Source organism: Phalacrocorax carbo, chromosome 2, assembly GCF_963921805.1.
Source record: "Phalacrocorax carbo chromosome 2, bPhaCar2.1, whole genome shotgun sequence".
Taxonomy (NCBI): Eukaryota; Metazoa; Chordata; class Aves; order Suliformes; family Phalacrocoracidae; genus Phalacrocorax; species Phalacrocorax carbo.
Window position 1 is genome coordinate 96800308 of NC_087514.1, and position 20075 is coordinate 96820382.

The following is a 20075-nucleotide window of genomic DNA, read 5'->3' on the forward strand; positions in this document are numbered from 1 at the left end:
CTTTCATGGAGTCAGCTACTTATCCTGAGTTTGACCAAGCGTCAGTTTTAATGTCTCACTGTTTAACATTCATCTTGATGCAACCTCTCATAAGCAGTAAAATCCAAAAAGGCAGCATGCCGCCACAAAGATAATGTAGGTTCTAATTATCAATTCACACTCCATAACATTAATAATTCTGATGTAGTGTTTCACTCTACCAGTTTTAACAGTTTAAAAACCTAAGGAAATCTTTAAAGTACTGAATCTCCTTTCCCTTCAGGATCATACAGGAACTCTTTTTTAAACACGTCTTTGGTTAGACATGAAAATACAGCATCTTGTGGAAACAGCGTAATACTTACCCCTTTGGCAGATGGTATGTCATAGACTGCTAAAGCTTTTGCTTCTTCCACAGGAACTGGAAATGTAGACCCCTTAACCAATGCGGGGGGAATGTCGTATATCTAAAGAAAGAATAAATTGGTTACAGAAACAAGTCACCTCAGGAAAGCTCTGACCTCAGATGAGTGTTCTTGGTTTCCGTGTTTCATCTCAAACAGCCTGAAGATGATCAGAGCTCTTCAGCCTTGTTTCATGTGGGAGAGTTGATTGAATCTGCCTGGTATTTTGGGCAGTTAGGAAGAAATGCGCTTTGCTAGGTCCCCTCCGGGCAATTGTGCGGACAGCAGGCTGGAGAGATGAAGTCACAGCGGACTTCATCCCAAGAGTTAAACCAAGACCAGCCTATTACAGATACCTGTTGGGGTGAACAGGGAAGCAGTATATTCATGTGACCAGAACTGATCACACCCTTGCTGATAGAGATTAGAGGGACTGAGGAATAAGCTGGTACTAGCACATGCTAAACTGTCTGAAACTAAGGCTGCACCATCAGCATCACCTCTTTGCTTTATTGGGTGCAGCCTGCTGTCTTACTAGCAGAAAGTACAGCTGTCAGATGATTCAAGTGTCCAACTTGGTGGCATGTCCTAGATTTCAGTGGGTTCTGCATGTGTTCTAAGGACACTGTCTGAATGTCTCTTAATCCAGACTTCCCAACAGTTCCAGCCATTTGGTGTCAGTCTGTTTTACATAATATTGGGCTTCAGTGTTGCTCCCTAGGAGCTGCTCTGTCAAAGAGCCATGGACAGATGCAAGGTTGTTGAGTTACAGGTCCTGCAAGCATCTACTCTAGGTGCCTGTGGTCTTGGGGATTGAATGCTAAGGGTGTTCCCCAGAACAAAGACGTATTTCAAGTTCAGTGACATGGTGCGTTAGATACGTGATGAAAACAATTCCCTGCATAGTAGGTGTTCATCTATGCGATAATTTTACCCTTACTGAGTGCATTACTGTCAACTATGCAACAATAAGAGGAAAAAAATTGTTCCCAGGCAGCAAGTTTATTCTGTTTAGATATACTCTTTGATCAAAACACAGAAAACAAATGGGACTTTTGCGTTTGGTGTGCTGCCAAATCTTAGTCAACATCAAATACAGCTTTGAAATACTTCTGTGCTCTGTGAATAAGCCACTGCATCTAATTAAAACAATTTTTTTCCCTGAAATGAGAGAATTTGCTTTGGTCATAAACTTTTGGTAGAAATTAATCACCTTTTGTGCCCTGTCAGTGCTGTTGGCAGTTTTATTGGTACTTACCCCTTGGAGAGGGCGAACAGGGGGGATATCGTAGGTGTCCTTCTGGTATTTGGAAGGGAATTCATAAACATAACCTTGTCCTGACCTGACTGGAGTTATTACCTGTGGGATAAAAGAAAAAGAGGAAATATAAGCCTTTGAGGATCTTGGCATGCTCCCTCTGTAGCTGCGCAGGGTATAAACAATCCAGTATGATTAACATTCATGCTTTATGTGGCAATGTTAGTAACATAAGTCTACATATGCTTCTCACAGTTGAACATTGCAAAAGTGCTATTAGTAGCCACAAATGCACTACCTTTCCCTTCCAGACCAGTTCTGACACAGCTGCTTGCTACTGCTACAGTATCTTCTATTTGTCTAGCACAGGTTCTCCAGCAGGCCTAATAGAGCTTTGTCCTTTCTTCCCATTGACTGTCCATTAGAATAGACCCCACGATGTGACTGTTACACCACCCACTAGCTGAGATCAGGGCTATGTACCTTCTGCTCCTCCCACTAAGGTGCTGAGTGTCCCCACTTACTGACAGAAGCTTAAAATACTGTGTTCAGGCTCTGGGGGTCTTCACCCTTTGCTTGTGGAGGTATTTTCCACCTACTCCAGCAGGACATCTTGCGTTACTGTGCTCCACAGCACAACATCCTAGATGACTGGGTGTGAGCTGTGGCTTTGGAAATTCTTTACATAGAAAGGCTGTGCTTAAACCTTCCAAAGCAGGACATTCAATTATGCTGTCTCCATTTGGTTTGTCCATATTAGTGGCTAAGAGATAGGAAATGTTAAGCCATTCTTGAAGTATATAAAGCAAGAACAGCCTCTGGGGAAAAAAAAAAAACCAACAACCTTAGAATTTTTATTTTTTGACATTTTTCTAAACCATTAACTACCATAATGACTTAAAATAAAATTTGGTGAAAAATAAATGCCTTATGTCTTGGACAGCATCTGCATGGCAGAATTTCAGTACAGTGTGGTATAAATGAAATCTTACCTAACCCTCAGAAAGAGCTGGGTTTATGGTGGAAATGCTGACACCTTAACCCCTGCTGGTGTTACTTAGCTTTAACAAAAAATATAAATACACCAAAGGCATAAAATGACAAATTACATATGCCCATACAAGATGTGGCTTTGTCCTCAGCAGGGGAGAATTCTATACCAGAGGTACCTAACTGTCTTCAGAAATGTACGCAAGATGTAGAACAGAGTTTCTGCCCAAATGCTCAGTGAAGATCCTGTAACAGTTTTTGCTGTAAGGAACCCTAGCATCCTGGCCAGATTTCACACTGCATTTTGCTTGACTGAGGTCTGCAGGAAAAGTCCCTGCTGCTAACCTGCTACCTCTTCTCTGCTATATTAACAATGCAGGCTTTTATTCTTTTTACTTGCTGCCCAAATATTGCTGCATAATCTCTGGCCCTGTACCATGAAACAATCACTGGATTTTCCCCGAGGTGACTGCCGTATCAGTTTTCAGTACAGGTCTGATTCAACGTGGGCAGCCCAAGGCAGTGCGCCTGGTAGTGCCAGCCTCTGCACTGACTGTGTGTGCCTGAGGTGAGGGAGGAACATCCACGCCTAGCAGGTGGGGGAAGACAGTGGGTTTTACGGCTGTTTTTCCTTGAATTAGCGTCAGAGGACAGGGAAGACAGGAACTGGAAGCAATATGGTCTCCAGAGCGCTGGGTCAGTTTGCTGTCTGTGACAGAACTCCTGCTGGGTGTGGGGTTAATAGGGCTTATGTACATAGGATTTTTTTAAAAAAGAATCTAAAAATGTATTGAATTTATGACTGACCATTCCTCTCCCACGGTCAGCTACCACACTGTAAAAGATACCTACAGACAAAACTCTTATGAAAGTTCTCCCTTAAGCTACTGGAAGTTCCCCTAATGGACACTCCAGACATCACCCCTCCCAGGCCGTTCTCATGTAATGCTGGGATTAATGTTGTTTGCCTGAGAAACTTCTAGCTTGTATCAACATTGCTCCCTCACGCCTTGTCTGTCAGTGAGGGCTAGTGATCAGACTAGCATAGTTTGCCACATTTTTTTTGCATCTTTTTTTCAATTGGATGCTGCCAGTCAAATGCTTTCCACCCAAGTCAGGAACAGAAGGATTTGGTTTTAAGCAGTGTTTAGTCAGAGGTTCCTTCCAGGGGCTCCAAAATTACACCATGGTGTTGCTTCAATAATGAGTCATTGGGTGTTTAAAAATGATCTTCCAGGAGAACAGACAATGCACAGTAAAAACAAAGGGCCGTTTCCTAGGTAGCCCACCTCCACAAACCCTTTTGCTACTGTGGACACTCTGGCGTTAGGTTGCTTGCTAATATGCTGGGAAACTGCTTGACCATCCCTGAGCGGGGAAGAAAAAAACAAAACCCAAAAACCCCAGACTGTTCATGGCAGGCAACAAGACGCTCCATGCCAGCCCTGGAAGTGGGGAGGACAGGTGCACTGCTGCAGTTTGGCTCTGCTTTACGTACTGATTGTAAGGTAAAGCCTTCCAAGTCTGGGAGTCAGGCTGTGTCAGGCTCCAAAAAGATGAGTACTGGCCCCTCAGTCTGAAATTTTTATAAACCCTTGCTCAGTTGTGGTCTACTTCAGAAGCTGAGCTCTATCCTAAGCCCAGATCAGGAGTCTGAGTTGAACAGATCTCCTCCAGGCCTTAGATGCGTGATGCTCCCCTACAGCCCTGCCTACGGAGGAGATGTACAGCACCTGTTGCACCTCTGCTGCTCTTCCCTTCCAGCACTTTTTATTAGGTTAAACATCCCTCTGGACTACTTGCTCTTAGTCAATTCAGAAGAGAAGCTGCTCATCACCAAAACATATCTGGAGTGAACATTTTGTAACAGTAATTAAAAGAATACCCATGCTACTTGATGAAGTGAAAACATGGAACATTTGTTCTGACTGTCATGTCCCCAGGACACTAGTACTTCACACGGGAAGCCAGGACATGTGGTCGCACTGCTGCTTCTGTATGGGGAAGAGGGAGGTAGCTGGGTAGGTGAAGGATGAAAGCTACCAAACCCAATAGTTTTAGTACTTTTGATTTCAGGTATTCACCCACAAATACGTTTTATTAACTTGCTGCTTCTGAATGTGATGCTCAGTCTTTTCAATGCATTGTTGAACCATTTTTTTAATGGTTTTGAATGTCTGCTGGCAGTTTAGTCTTGAAGATGTACTTCAGAAGGAAGGAGGTGGCTGCAAAAGATAAGTTCCCTTTTTCCCACTTCTGGAACAGCGATAGCAGCCCCCTCTGGTGCTTAGGAATTTATTTTCTAACAAATGTCACTGACCTTCAGGCCTCATGAGTATTCTCTTTCCTTTTACTACTTCTCTTTTAAGAATGCCTGTGGTCATCTGAGTTTAAATAATCCTGCATTCAAACCAGCAATTTTCTTTGTTTACGTGTTAAAGGAAACAGATGGTGTTCCCACAAACTATCTAGCCCAACATTCCCGAAACATTGTTAACCGCTTAATCCATGCAGAGCAACTAACCAGGACCAGGTTTGGCTCTGGTAAAACATGTAGTGAGCCTACTTCAAACTTTCAGTACTGCAAAACACACACAACTGAACAGAGAGTTTGTTCTGTTCTTATTGAAGACCACACTCTTCCAAAAGCAACTACTTGGGTGTTTTCCATGCCAATGGCATGTTCTTAACCAAGAAAAAGAGCTGAATGGGCACGTACTTTGCAAAATATCCAGTCCTGTGGTTCGTTAATGTCTAGACTGTGCTCTTCCTAGAAAGGTTGGACTAGATGATCCCTGAGGTCCCTTCCAACCTGGGATTCTGTGATTCTTCCTTAAATATAAGGGGAAAAAAAACCTGTTCTGTTTCTTCTAGGATTAAAATGGATGTTAGGCTGCAATAGAGAACACTCCTAACTAAGTCAGCAACAAGACAGTTCTCGTGCTTACAGCAGGTGCACGATACTAGTTTACATTGTTTAACAAGAACAAAGAGCATATAAATCTACTGAAGCCAACAGGATTACTATGAATTTATAGCACTGTGGAGGGAAGAATTTGGCCTGTTCCTATGAACAGCAATGCCCGATATGCAAAATGATGGGAAACAAGCTTTGCTGAGTTCTGCTGGTGAGAGAACTGAAGCAGAGGTATGTTGCATCTCTGCAACACCTTGCCCACCCAAACCACAGGCAGACAGGAGCTGAAAACGGTAGCGTGCTATTTCCCAGTATGGCCTCTTAACCCCAAGAACCTACTGATGCCTGCTGACTGCTTTTAAAATAGATCAGTACTTTTGGGAGCTAGAAAAGAAGAGACATGTGAGGTAAATTTTATATATTTTTTTTAAAATGTGGATGAAGAATTGTATTAAAATATATTTCCTCCCGTGATGCTCTCCTCTTCAGCCCATGGGTAGCTTTCAGCAGTCGATAAGCTATTGCCATCAACTGCTGCTAAGCTTACCTGTCAGTCCTCTATCTATTAAAATCAGCTGTAGCTTAGCCTAGGAAGAGTCCTGTCCTGGAGGAGGCCAAGTGGTGGTACATAAAATGGGACTGTTATAAAACCTGGACATGGGAAAAAGGAATCAAAATATAACTAAAGGGAAAAGATCATTTTTGCCTTCTGCTGTGAAGCATTTCTGTAAATTTTATACAAAACTCTAGTTGTTGAAATTCAGTTCCTAAGCCTCTTAGGTGGATATATACAAGATACCTGGGCTCTCTTAGGCTTGTCAGGAGAATGAAATAGCTAAAGAGAATATGGGGAAATTATAAGAGAGAGAGAAAATTGGGGGGGTGGGGGGGATGACAGGGAACTAATGCCTGCTCTCTTGAACTCCTAGTCATTTGGAAGGCAGCGGCAAGAGCCATTGAACGATGCTGGATGAGGGAACAAGCCACCTCTTGGCCCTTCTTTCTGTGTTGCGACATGCACTTAGGAAGCTAGATGTGTCTCCTTAAACATTTTTTTTTGGTAAGGGTCCTGAGGCTAAGTTGAACTGCAAGAAGGTTGTGTTAAAGAGAAGAGTCTCTAAGGTAGTCCGGGTATTTGAAAGAACCTGGCTAAAACTGTCCTTTTTACAGAAGGCATAGTGTCTCCTCTCCTGTCTTTTGCAAGCTGCATCAAGATTTCTAGTGACTGGTAATTAATTTTCTGATGGTAATACCTATTGTATCACTCAGTACTGTCTGCTGTAAAAAAAAGAGCAAAAATGTTTTTACAAAGCAGTAGCCCTGACTTATTATTCGCTCTATATGATGACATACAACGTGCTTCCTAGCTGTCAATGAGTAAAGGTTGGGATTTCATTCTCACATGTGCTAAGAATACTTGCTCCTATAAATGTTTGGTTTTGTAAGTTGCCATAGGTCTTTGGATTATCAAATCATAACACTTTGTTTTAACCTAAATAATGTATGAATATTGGGCCACTATAAAATGCTCTAGTAGAGTATTTTCTGCCAAGACTGAACTGTTGGAGAGCTTTTGATCAAGGCTCACAAGCTGAAAGAGAGGGGAGGAAGCCTATAGAGGTATTTCTTCTAATACACCAGGCTTGTAGCTGCAACTATGAGCTGTTTTTAGTACTATGAGCCCAAATGTTTCTGCAAGGCAAGATGAAATCAACAGAAATTACTATTTTTCTTTCCTGGCTGAGTTATCACCTCTGCTGTGTGGCGGAAAGAAACACAGTATCAACACGCATAGTGACATTGCCGCTTGTCCTGATCGGGTGTTCCCCAGTGAGTTTTCTGAGAAGTATGATTCAAGATGTGTCAAGATAGGGATACATGATAAATACTACCCTGACACAGAGCTGATTTATGGTTCTTGATGTTGCTTCCATCTTCAAAATACCTGCTTATTTTCTCCTATGTTTCATGTCCATTTGTTGCCCAAGACCTATATCTATGAAGATCTGCTTTTGTGCTGTAACTGTACGTGTTCTCAGGGCTAACGCATGTCCACATGTCACCGATTCATGGTGTGTTAATTAAAAATGCTTACCTTTGCAGGTTCAGGGATTTAAACAGAAACTTTAAAATGTGGCTATAAAGTGCCTCACCAGTAAATACCCAGTCTTAAAAAATGCCCCATGGTATTGTAATGCAAATAACAAGTAATGAAAATGGGTATTAAACCTTTCTTCTTCTGAGGTTCTATTACTTTAGTCAGATTTATGCAGGTTTTGGGTTATGAGTCTTGAAGATATAGAGCAGAAGTTGTGAAACTGATTTAAAATAAAAAATGGAAAACCATGAGCTGGTCTTGATTCAAACTGCTGGTGACATGGGTATAGCCCACTGCTTTGCTACTAGCCTATTCCCCACTTCTCAACTTCTGGTGTGACCCTTTCCATTAACCAGCACAGAAAAGCAGGTTTATTACACTATTTTTCAGTTTTGTATTTTTCCTATATCTAAAGTGCAGGTTTATTGTCCTTTTTTTTTTTTTAAATCTATGGAGTTACATAAATGACCTAAGCTCCAATTAGCATAAAATGACAGGGCTGTATTAAGTGTAGTGGAATGGTGCTGACTTGCATCAGCTGTAGCTTTGGATTATGGCGTTGAATTTTTGCTCACTTCTGGTGTGCATGATCACAAACTAAATGCAGATAGAAACATCCATCTCTCTACAGACCTTACTGAATGAGTGATACAAGGCACAAAAACGCTCAACAATTTCGTCACTGACAAGATTTTATTACTTTCTTTGTTTTAATGATGCTTTTGTGACCTGATCCTGCTCTCACTCACACCAACTCTGGGGCTTTCTGCCAGTTGCGTTATGAGCAACATTTCTGCTTGTTTCAGTGGAACAGGCTTGGTGCTGGCTGGTCTTGACTTGCAAGGCTGACTGGGAAGGGATATTTCCTAGCTTCTGGTGCAGTCATTCTTGCTTACAAGATGTGATTAAAAAGAGCACTTCTGAGGACATCCCATTTTTTGAGAGGAAGAGAGCAAGACACCCAAAGCATACCCGTTACTATTAAAAGTGCTGATAATTTAAGAGAAGTGTCAAAGAGGATACTTGTCCAACACTCTCACTCTGAGTTTTACCAGTGCCATCCCTGTGACAATTACTCATTTTCACAGACAGTGACATCATCACTTCTGCATGTGTTGGCCAACAGGGCTCATGAGCTGATGCGTTACAGCACTGGTGACAGAACAGGCATGCACCCTGAAACAAATGTCTGTGGATGGATCTTAGAAACAAAATCCCCAAATTGTTGTGCAATAAGTTCTTCTAGTGGAGAAGTACATTCATCGGATAAAGCATTCTCTGGAAACTTGTGATTAAATTTGAGTTAGACTTTTGATTAATGAGAATGGTGTGGTGAAACTCGGCACCTCAGCATTTTGGTACCTTGCCCGTGATAAATACTTAAAGCTGCGTCTTGCTTTGGCCATCCGAGTCTGTCTAGTCTTCTAATTTTAAAAAGGCTGTCACATGAACAACCATTTGGCAAACATGCACTTGTTTTCTATGCTGGTAATACTATGACTGTCTCATCTCAAAGACAGAAGCCTAAATTTAGGGCAGGTTTGGAGGAGGAGAGGAAATGAAAAAGGATGAGAGGATGAGGTGCTGGGACAGGTAGGGCAGAAAGCAGTCCTCCTGTTATGAACAACATGAAATCCTAAAGGCTCTCAAACAATTAACCAGTTTAGTTCAGTCCAAACAACTCATTTTAATTCTTTTGAGGAGCTTCATCTTATTTCTGTTATTTCTTCCCTCCTATATTGAATTTCTAGTTGGAAAGTTGGGGGTGGGGGGAAGCTTCATTTGGGAATTGTTGAAGTAGGGTATTTCCATGACTTCTTGCTTCCCTTCAAATATCTTCTTTCTTTAAGGCATTTCTCAGAACAGATCATTCCCTGTCACCAGTTTCAGTTGTGGTGAACAGGCATTTCCCAGTGGGCAAAATGATGGTTGAGATTAAGCATTGCCAAAGAGTTTCAATTCCACAAGAGCGCTCTCGGAGGTACACTTGGGCAGAAACAATGGAAGTACCCCTAAATCATTTAGGTTGGGAACTATGTTGCTCTGAGAGAACTAGGCAAAGAAAACCTTCCACCAGGAAGAAGCTCAATTTAATTTGATCTGTAGAGGTTCTCTGGCTCGCAAGCTACCCTCTGGCTCCATTTCTGTATGGGTTTCTCAAGGCAGCTGTAGAGACAAGTGCTCCTATAACTGGTGTTTAGATTAGCATAGCTTGCTTTGACAAGTTTATGGAAGGTATAGACACCTTTTAAACAGATATAAATTCCATCCTTAATTGCCTGTTGCATCTCTATAATAATTATACCAGACTGAGTGTGCATGTAAAAAAGTTGTGATGATAAGATCCAATGGGAATATGTCAGTCCTTTTAAGGATTAAGGATGGACTGCCTTATGGAAGGTTTCTGTCTCCTAAGAGCTTAACTGTATTAATTTCACTTCGATTCTATTCCAATGATCTGCTTTGGGAGAAAGTTTAATCTATATTCTTTTTTAAAAAAATGATACAATATTACCACTGCTATTTAAAAAGGAAAAATTGAAACATTTCATGCCAGACACATGGACTGATGATATTCTGATGCTAATTAGTCTTCCTCCAAAACAAAACATCTACAAAAATCATCGAATGCCTGCAAAGCCTTTAGATTTCAATAGAACTACGTCTTCTGACCATCAGCAACCCATTTTTGTCTATCCATTTCCTCTCTCCAGAAACCACACTTCCTCCTTATGATGACATTCGCTTTCTGAATAATTGGTTTTCCACTCATGTTTTTGTAACATGCTCTGCTGCTGTGCTTGGGTTTTAGTACTTACAGGGAAATTTAAATTACCCTAGCTTTAGTGTTTGGTTAGTGTATTTTCAGATGTAATCAAAGTCCAGTTAAGTTTCTAACCACTAAGAAAGAGCCCATGAGCTTGCATTTTAGTTTTTATTATTGTTCATTTTTAGCTAAGGTTTGATCCTGCACTAGTGCCTGTGCAGGCATATTTGTGTCCCTGGTGACCTCAGTTGTTGGATGAGATTGCAGGACCGGCCTTTTTTCTGATACTACAGGGAAAAAATGCATGCCGCTGGTCTACAAATAGAACTGATTAAAAAGAGCCCTGTGCTTAGGGAGAAACAGGGAGTAATGTTGAGCTCATATGTTTGCTCAGCCTAATAAAATGCAGTCTTTTTCCTAAAATACTTCTCTACAAATCACATCACTGACTAACTACTGCTTACCCTGACTTGCGGATGAGGGTTTCTTCACTCAGTGGTTTTCATGGAGACCACTGAGAATAGACTAACTGCACAAGCTTTTTATCAGTAAAATGGCTTTTCTCCTATTAATGTCACATGGAAAGTTAAAAGTGAAACTCCCAAGTCTAAGGAGAAGGCTGTGTGCTGTTTTTACCATTGAGTTTGCATTTAACTTGAGAGAATTTCAGCCTTTAAGAGTGCGCTTTGTGAAACAGAGCACTGACTGTTGAGGTATGTGTTACCATTCCTGCTGCACTCAGCAAATTTGCTGTGTGTTTAGCACTTTTAACACTGAAGCAATATTTTGTTATGAGGGATACAAATCCCTAAAGTAGAATTTGTAATGTGAAAGCAGAAGAAAAGAGGGACTGTAAGATGACTGTTTGGGCTCTTTAAGTAAACCATATCACAGGAAGCTGTGGTATTTCAGACTTGAGGGTAAATGGGGACATTATTTTGTCTTGGAATGTAAATACATTTTGCCAACAAACCACAAAATACTAGATATGCACCCATTCTTTTTCATGCAATGCAACTCTTTTCATGCAATGCCGTTCTTCATATATCTGCCATGCAACTCTGCTATGCTTAATGTATGTCTCTTTTTACCTCATAAATGTGAAAATCGGCAAGAAAAAAGTTGATAATGTAAAGGCAGGCTTATTTCTGGAACAAACGTGATATGCAGCCATTTGTTTCCTCCCAGCTAAGACAGTACTTGTTTGATTGGAAGGAAAAATGTCATAACACAGCTAACTGGCTTCTGCTACTGAAGCCTGTGCCAGAACTGTCAGGGTGGTGCTGCGTGTGGGGTGGTGTTTCCACTTGCTCATGGATTCAACCAACATGAAGACCAGGGAACAAGGTCCATTCCCTTAGCCGTGGTTTACCCAAACCTCCTGCTGAAGGCAGTGAACCCTTGAAAAAGGTAGAGGTCACAAAGGTGACAGGTGTGTGAAACCCTTGATCTGTCAAGGGCATGTTTATACTTGGGAAATAGGCCAGGGATGCTCATGTGTGAATATGATTTCCTTCCCTATCCTGCTTTATCCAGTTTTAAAAGGTGGATAAATCTGAGTGTTTCTTGAACTGTAAAGTTCTAGTTCGAACAGAGCAACAAACAAAAAAGCTGATATGTTCCAAGTTGGCATTAATCTCTGTTTTCCTTGAGTTAGTCCATGCCTTGTGGGAGCTGTAGTTCAGGGCTGGTAACCCCTGCAGTGCAACTCTTTCCTGGTCAAACAGCTGTGGTGTATCAGCCTCATATTCTGTTTTGTGCTGATTTCCCTTGATCAAAAGTTCTACTGAAAGCTACTGGTTCCTACAGAAAGCTTTCAGAATGTGCCAAAATGGTTTTCCAACAAGGAAATGCTTCCCTTAAATTTTTTGGTCAATACTATTTTCAGGATGGCAGAGACGGCACAACAAATCACTTAGGGGAAACACTGAACCAGAAAGTGTTTAAATTACAGTGCTAACTTTTTTTACATATAGGTTTTCCTAGTTTAAAGCCCATGTGTGAACTAATGATTAATCACAGATGCAAAAGAGACTTCATGCTTTGACAGCATCTTTTCCAAAGGATGTTCTCAAAGCAGTCTGCACAGAATGAGTTCCCTCATAATTACCCCACATATTTTGCAGATGAGATTGCTGAGGTGCAAAAACACTACTAAAAGTATGCCAAAGTCTGTGGCAAGGATAAAACCCAGGTTTCCTGAATGTCATATTTGTCTGAAGGTTCCTTCTCTTTGCTGGTTGCCGCAAAAGAGAGTAAGTATGAAGGCAGAAAGAAGGAATAAATTCTAAGATACAGCTCTTGTATCCATATGCTCCTCAGACACTCTTCATGCTTAGGGGTGTGACTGTTTTGTGGCTAAACTCGCTAGGACAGCTATAAAAGCTTGGGGCTAACCAAGGCTTTTTAAAATTGTTCCTCATTATCTCTGTCATTTGTAGGGTGAGTTTTAGAAGGTGGTATTTTTATTTGATAGAAGGAGCCGATACAGCTCTGTTGTCAACAAACAGTGTGGCCAGAATCAATTCATCATTATAATTACCTGCCTCAGGACTCCTTTTTGACTTGGTTTGCCTCTCTGGCTAACGAGATGCATTACCTCAGCACAACTTCATAACATGCCTGCTGTTGATTTACTGTTGCTTGAGGCTAGACAATTCCTGCCTGACAGCAGTTTCTAAGCTTTGCCTGTAAAACTTGTATGGCAGCCAAACCACACATTTGCACAAAGAAAACAGGCAAATGTGCACAAAAATGAATAGGTTAGAAACTGCTGCTGGTCCTGCTTAGAAGGGTGTCTAGAGGAATGGTGTCTTCTCTAGCTACTGCTGTGGGAAGGGAGAAGGCTTGCTTACTTATAGGGTGATTGCACAGCAAACCCCTTTCAAAGTCCTTAAAACCCAAAATGCATAGCTCGCTAACCAGCTGTTTCTGTTGATGGAAGAAGGCAGAGTGGCTCATTTAAGCCACTGCAGCAGGTGTCAAGTCTGAGAAAAGAGATTCATCATTTGGAAGTCAAAGCAAAGATTCCCAAAATCAAATCTTCAAGATTTCCAGCTTTCCTTAATACTAAGGATTGTTTTTACTGATCCCTAGAGGAGGAGGAGGATTTGGAGGACAGACCGTTTCCTCAAAGACGACAAGTGTTAAAGTGCTTCCCCTTAATTAGGTTTTTCTTTCACAAAGGCATCAGCAGATAGTTGCAGCTGTAGCAGTAAGAATCAGTTTTTGCAAGGTCAGGATGATGAAGAATGGAGTAGGTTTTACCTGACTCTTCTGTTACTAATAACCCTGTGGTTCTCTCCTGTCTATCATGGTTTCAATCCCAACGGGCTCTTTTTAGTGTAAAACTGGGCAATTCCAAGGGACCAGAGACTAGTCAGCCTCTGATCAACGCAGGACACTGCCAATAGGTTTCCCATCCACCAAGCCTGCCATAATGCACAGTGAATACTGAGTAAATTTAAAGTCAGGATTAAAGCAATCCTATCCTAAGTAACAAGAATTGGTTAATGCTAAGCAGGTTGGTAGCTACTTTGCTGAGAATAAAATGCTTTATAAATGTGTGTGTTTAGTGTATCCTACCGTTGGCACTGCAGCCATTTGTTTTCATGCAGCATAGCTGATCTTTCATAGGTTGCAAGGAATTAAAAGAAAACAGTTATAAGTTGGCCAAATAAATGGTCTTAATTTTCGAGATAAGGTGACTTGAATTCAGAATGCATATTCAAGCTTGCTGAAAAATTTCTAGGCAGAAACTCAGAGAAAACAGGTGCTTTAGTGCCTCTGATTTTTGTATCTCATCAAGAAGTTTGCACTTAACTGAAATATTTGCTTTAATTTTCTCGGTGTATCTAAGGTTTTAACACAGTCTCTGTAGCAACCAGGTTTATGCAGAATGTCCTCTTAGTTTCACTGGAGCTGGAGAGGGTGGGGGAAGGAGAATATACTTTGCATGCAGAATTTTTTCCTTGCAGACTTACACTGTGCAGAGTACACACACACTTGCATTATGCTTAGTAAACTATGCTAATGGTCATTTTGGCAGGTCAGGTCCTAAAATTAAAGTACATCGCACTTATTCTGAGCTAATACCTTGCGCTTCCCAACAGACTTTAAAGCAGCTCTGCAGTATGGTGTATCTCCTGCGGCCAAAGCCGCCTAGCTGAGGCATCTCTGCATAGCGCTGTAATGTTTCGTGCAGGCATACACTAAAATGTGATCTCTTCTGTGCTGTGACGTCAATAGGCTGTTTACCAGGTGTTCACTAACTACCTTGGAGAGTGTCTAAATGCTGCTGCGGATAGGTAAACTGTACCGCCCCTGAAAAAGACGTCACTACATCTAGTCTATAGAGAAAGGAGAAAAGGAAAGAAAAGATTTGAGATTTCTGAAGAAAACCCACATAACTGCTCCAACAAAGATCCTATCTCTACCTGTGCAGCAAGTACAATTTTCTCATTCTATCTTCCTGCACTCCCTATAAAGCGTAATTGTGGAAAAGCTGAGCAAACCAACCTCTTCAGAACTTGACTTGGAACGATTTCACAGATCTTTTTCTCTTGCTCAGAAAGCAAAAAATTGCATTTACTCTTATCAGGGAAAATGAAATTATAACAAGGAAATAAAAGCATCAGAAGACATCTTCCAAAGGCCTGATACAAAAAAGGCTGAGTTGTGAGTGAGGCAGGGGAAAAACCTTAAAAAAGACTGTCTTGCCAATCTCAATAAGGAGATGAAAGTTTAAAGCAGTCAGGAACTTCCTGACACAGACATCATCTGCTCCCATAACTTTGATATAAATACTATGCTTTAAGCTCTACAGGTAAGGAGGATGCTAATAGCTGGAGCTGGGAATGGAAGGACTGTAGGAACTTCTTTTTGGCTTGGCAATAAAGGGCCTGGAAGGCCAGGAGAATCGCCTTTCTCTCTCAGGTACCTTCCCTAACCCTTTTCAGCCACCAATGCACTGTATGGCACCAGGGTACCTGGCAAGTACCCTGTGCAGGTAAAATGAGGGAGTGACAGGGGATGGGGGGAACCTGAGAGGAACAAGGAGGGGACCCACATAATGCAACACCTCTCCCTGATGCTTGGGAGCTCTCCACTTCTGCAACAATGACTGCACCATGGAGCTGTTGCAGCTCCCGCTTTCAGTCAAGAAATTTAGCTGTAGATAAACATCAAGCTCACTCTTATAAACTTTAGATCTGGTATTAAAACATCCCTTATTATCATCATCCTCTTACTCTCTCACCCTTCCAAGTATGGCCTTGTCTCATCATTCATTGCTTTCTCTTTGTGGTTTAGACTCATTGGGTCTTCTGCAGCAAGGCAGTACATAATTTTTAATTAAACAAAAATTACTTCGGCAGATGATGTAACTGTTCATTAATTTGTGGGAGAGTTAATCTCACCGCAGCAGCTTTCTTTTGAGCATATAATTCAAAAGTGCCATAGGCCAGATGTGCTTCAGCTTCCCTGGGGAGCCTGTGAGGACACAAGATCACATAATTCCCCACACCTTTATCAGCTGCAGCAGCACAGCTCCAAAATGCACTACTGTGTCTCTCAGTTGCAAATTAAGCAAGCTGTTAAGAACTGGGCCTTTCTTTTTCTCCCACAGCAGTGAAGTTACTGCTGTAACTTTATACAGTTAAGATATACATATATATATTTATCCTTCCTATATGAAGTCCCCAGACTATCAACAGACATTAACCACCTCACTGGTGGTCAGCACAAGTGACCTGCTTTGGAGCTATGACATGAAAGCAAATGCACGTACCTTGTTAGTCAAAACCGGACCATCAAGACATCTCTGCATGGAGGGTGGCACCTGGTAAGTATCTTGTCCCACTAGACCGTGACTAGTGGGTATTTGGTAAATTCCCTGATTCAGATGGGAAGGTGGCACTTGGTAGACAGGGTCCCGTGCTGAGGCATGTGAGCTTGGCACTTGGTAGATCTTTTGCTGGTTGAAGGATTGATGCATCAATCCTGAATTGGACATATCCTGGCCAGGAGGACTGTCCTGTACCACTGGACCTATCAGGAGTTTCACACGGTTGCCTGGAACAATGCCTTGCCGGCCGTGCAAGGAGCAGAGCCACCATCCTTCAAGACCTTCGGTGTTCTGTTCTATCACTGTCAAAATGTCTCCTTTGCGGAAGGCCAACTCTTCTGCGCATTCAGGGATGTTATCGTACAGGGCTCTTGCCATAAGATTCTGTGGAGAAAGAAGGGCAAGTAAATCAAATGAATAAACAAGCTAGAATTTTTCTAAAACTTCAAGCATATTCTAGGTGGAGAGAAATAAGAACTGAATTTGAAAAAGTGTGCATGATATCAAAATAACGGAGAAAATAATGTAGCATTCCTCTGTCCCACTTTGGAGAAATGAGATTCTTATGCATTACCAACATGGCTAGTGAGAACTTTTCCACTAGGTCAGATAGAAGCTCTTTATATGGTCTATTCACTTGCACAAAAGACAAGAGTTCTGCTCTTGGCATTGAGATGCTACTCCTGTGACTGGGATCTTGTACCTTCATCTCCTGTCACTGATATCCCCATTAATGTGCTCTGTGTACCGCTACAGCTAGCTGGCTGGTATTTGAAATAAAACTTGAACAAGACTTTCAGGGACATAATCCAGAGCAATTGTTTCCAAACATTTTTACATGTGCAAGGTCCCAAAAGACTTTCCATTAGAGGTGCAGAAACCATTAACGTAAAGGCAGTGGGCTGGCTTTTCTTAGCTGCCACATGCAGGCTCCTTAAAGTCAGGGATCTGGAGACCAGCTGGCGAGAAAAAACAGCATAAAATACAAATTGACACAATGTCACAGCTTTTGAACTATGATGCTCATGTTGGTATGTAGCTCCATCCTTCAAATTCTTTCTGAAAACTTCCTTGGTGGCACAGTGCAGCACAGCACTAGAAGAGGTAAAAACTTCCTCCCCCCACTGGCCCAAAACCAGTACCACCAAAAAACCAACAACTTCAAAGGACAAGGTTCCTCAGAGTCCAATTCTCTGTAGTAAGATCTTGAAGAGAACATTATTTTAAAAATAACATGCTCAGTGACCCCAGCTGAAGTCACGCCTTTGCCATTGGGAAAGCTGTACCAATCTATGTGGGCCTGTCCTTATGTCAAAGAGCTTAAGAATTTAGGTACGAAATGTTACCATACAGTGCATCTCTATGTAGCTTGGGAGGAGTCTAAGGGCAGCCAAGGAGTGTCTTTGACCTGTGTCAATGTAGGTTAAGCATTCTTGTACACATTTTACTTGATCATGCCAAGTGAGGCAGTAACATTAATACAGGGAACCTCACAGAGGTCTACTCCCAAGCATTTGCCTAGTGTTTCAAGCAGGCTTTGCAGCTTGCCCTGACATCCCTCTTGTTGTGGCTATGCTACTGGTGGCTTAAAACTTCTTAGCAGAGGTGCTGACTCCAAGCTGATGTAAGATTGTGGTCTGTGTGATACAGATGTGTAACTAACAAGTGCCACCCCGTCACGGATTGAATCGGCTCCCTTCCCTCTTTCTTTACAGGCCTGTATGGTACATCTAGTACTGAATAATTGGCCAAGCTTAGGTACTCAGTGGAAAGTAGGCAGGCTGTCTGTACTGGCATTCTTGGATGCCTCACAAAGGCCATGAACACTTACTTTCTTGGCTCTGGTGATGTTTCCAAATGCATTGGCAACAACTGCTCCATGCCTGCCTGCTTTTTGGTGAAGGCAGTCAGCAGAGATGGTTATAAAGTAATTGTAAGCATTTGAAAAAAATATAGGGAGGCCCAGATCTGGAGCATTCTAGCTAAAGTATTTGGATGCAGTACACAAACTGAAATGGTGCTAATCCACTGTAAGATAGGATATGCAGCTGCCGTGAATATTTATCTTCCCCCGTTAAAGGGACAGTGTCAAGTACAGTTTAGTGGTTTTATCTGTCATATTTATCCTCCTTCTTGGACACAGAAATCTTAATTTTTTATGCCCCACTTGTTATATCTTTTCCCACTGACACACAGTGATGTTTTCTTGTCATCTCTGCGCTTCATCAAGACAGCAGACTTCCATTTGACCTTGCTTGGTTCAACTTTTCTTCAGTGTAGCACACAGCCAGGTGGTTGTATGAAGGGCTGACTGGTGGATGGAGAAAGGGGAAGCTCGGATGTCACATAAAAGGTAGATGAATATGCTTTTCCCAAGATATGGTGTTGAAACAGGGTGCATGAGATCAGTTTTCTCTTCTCTAAATGAGGGATCAGCTTTCAAATGTATGAGAAACATTGCCTTTGCCTTTCATCAGCATCATTAGTGAGGTCAGTATACATTAAGCTTTGGCTTGGAAAAGCAGGACTGCTATTTTGAACTCCCATGTAAACAGCAGCACTGGGGCCCACCATTCTCTCTGATGTACGTCTACTCAGCTCATCAGTCAACAACACTAAGAAATGTGAATCGAGATAAAGCAGGGAGCAATTTTGTCCATGCCTTGGCAGAACCATAAAACTACTCTTTAGTCAAAACCGGTGGTCTCTTCTTGAGCATTACATCTACACTCTTCTGTGTTGACTTGGCTGCTCAGCTGAGCCCAAGGAGCTCAGGAAAAAACAAGCTCCTGTCTACTCTTAACATTCAAGTTACTCTCTTTCTACACTTCTTCCTAATGTGTTTTTCACAGGTGAAATCTACGAACAGGACTAGCTCAGCCTGTGGAACTGACTATTTAAAGGAGACTATTTAGGAGACATGGTAGTGTTGGGTTGATGGTTGGACTTGATGATCCTACAGGTTGTTTCCAACCTCAATGGTTCTATGATTCTGACTTGCAGAGGATGGTGTTCAAAGGAGGAAGATTACAGGGGGTGGGTGTGTGAGGCACAAAACAAGCAAGCTAAATCAACGATAAGTGCTTGTCCTTCTATAGTTTGGTGATTAAAGGTATTTGAAAAGCCTGATTAACTTCTACAGCAAAGCTATTCTCGGAACAAAACTGGAATGGTGGTAGAATTAGAGCAGATAAAAGTTCCCATGTGATTTTTTTTTCCAGTTGCTCATTATCACTGTCCCAGTGACCTTCTCACCAGCTGGTGTGCAGTGTGTTAATACTTTCTGGATGTGCTTCAAGAACTTCTTTGCTGCAAACAGCTTCAGATTCTTGTTGTCAGTGTTAGGTCAGGCACCAGCATGTGAATTTTACTAACTGGTTGCCACTTGTTTCACAGCAATTTCCCCAAGGCCTTTTCAATAGCCCAGAGCCATGCCATCAGCATCAGTCACTGATGGGAGCAGTGAAGCAGGCAAAATATTCCTGCAAATAAGCACTAGGACCAGAAACACTAAGCCTGTTGCTTGTTGCCAGCAGCATAGGCACTGTTCCTGCTAAGCGAACCTTCTGTGTCTTGAGTATTTCCCTGACTTAATTCTTCCTTCCAGAATTTCTTAATGTGAGCTTCAGGAACAGAGTCACTATTGCTTTCATTAGCCAGCTGAGTCAGTCTTGAGAAAATGAAATTGTCACCACAGAAGGTCATCAGGAGAGCTTTTAAAAACCATAGAGGTATCTCTAATCTGCTGTAGCGATCAAAATGGTAGTCTCTGCTTTTCCACACAGAAAAAGAAGTCCTGATCGAAGACACCCCTCCA

At 41.8% G+C, this 20075-nt stretch overlaps 1 protein-coding gene across 1 annotated transcript in view; it reads right to left on the reverse strand.

Moving 5' to 3' along the window:
• Positions 1-20075, reverse strand: part of NEDD9 (neural precursor cell expressed, developmentally down-regulated 9) — a 40087-nt gene that overhangs the window by 5846 nt on the left and 14166 nt on the right. Inside the window, exons 2-4 of the mRNA XM_064443590.1 lie at positions 16202-16642; positions 1642-1743; positions 345-446 (exon numbers count right to left, since the gene is read on the reverse strand). Of these exons, the coding sequence (XP_064299660.1) occupies positions 345-446; positions 1642-1743; positions 16202-16642 (645 nt within the window). The remainder of the gene's footprint in view (positions 1-344; positions 447-1641; positions 1744-16201; positions 16643-20075) is intronic.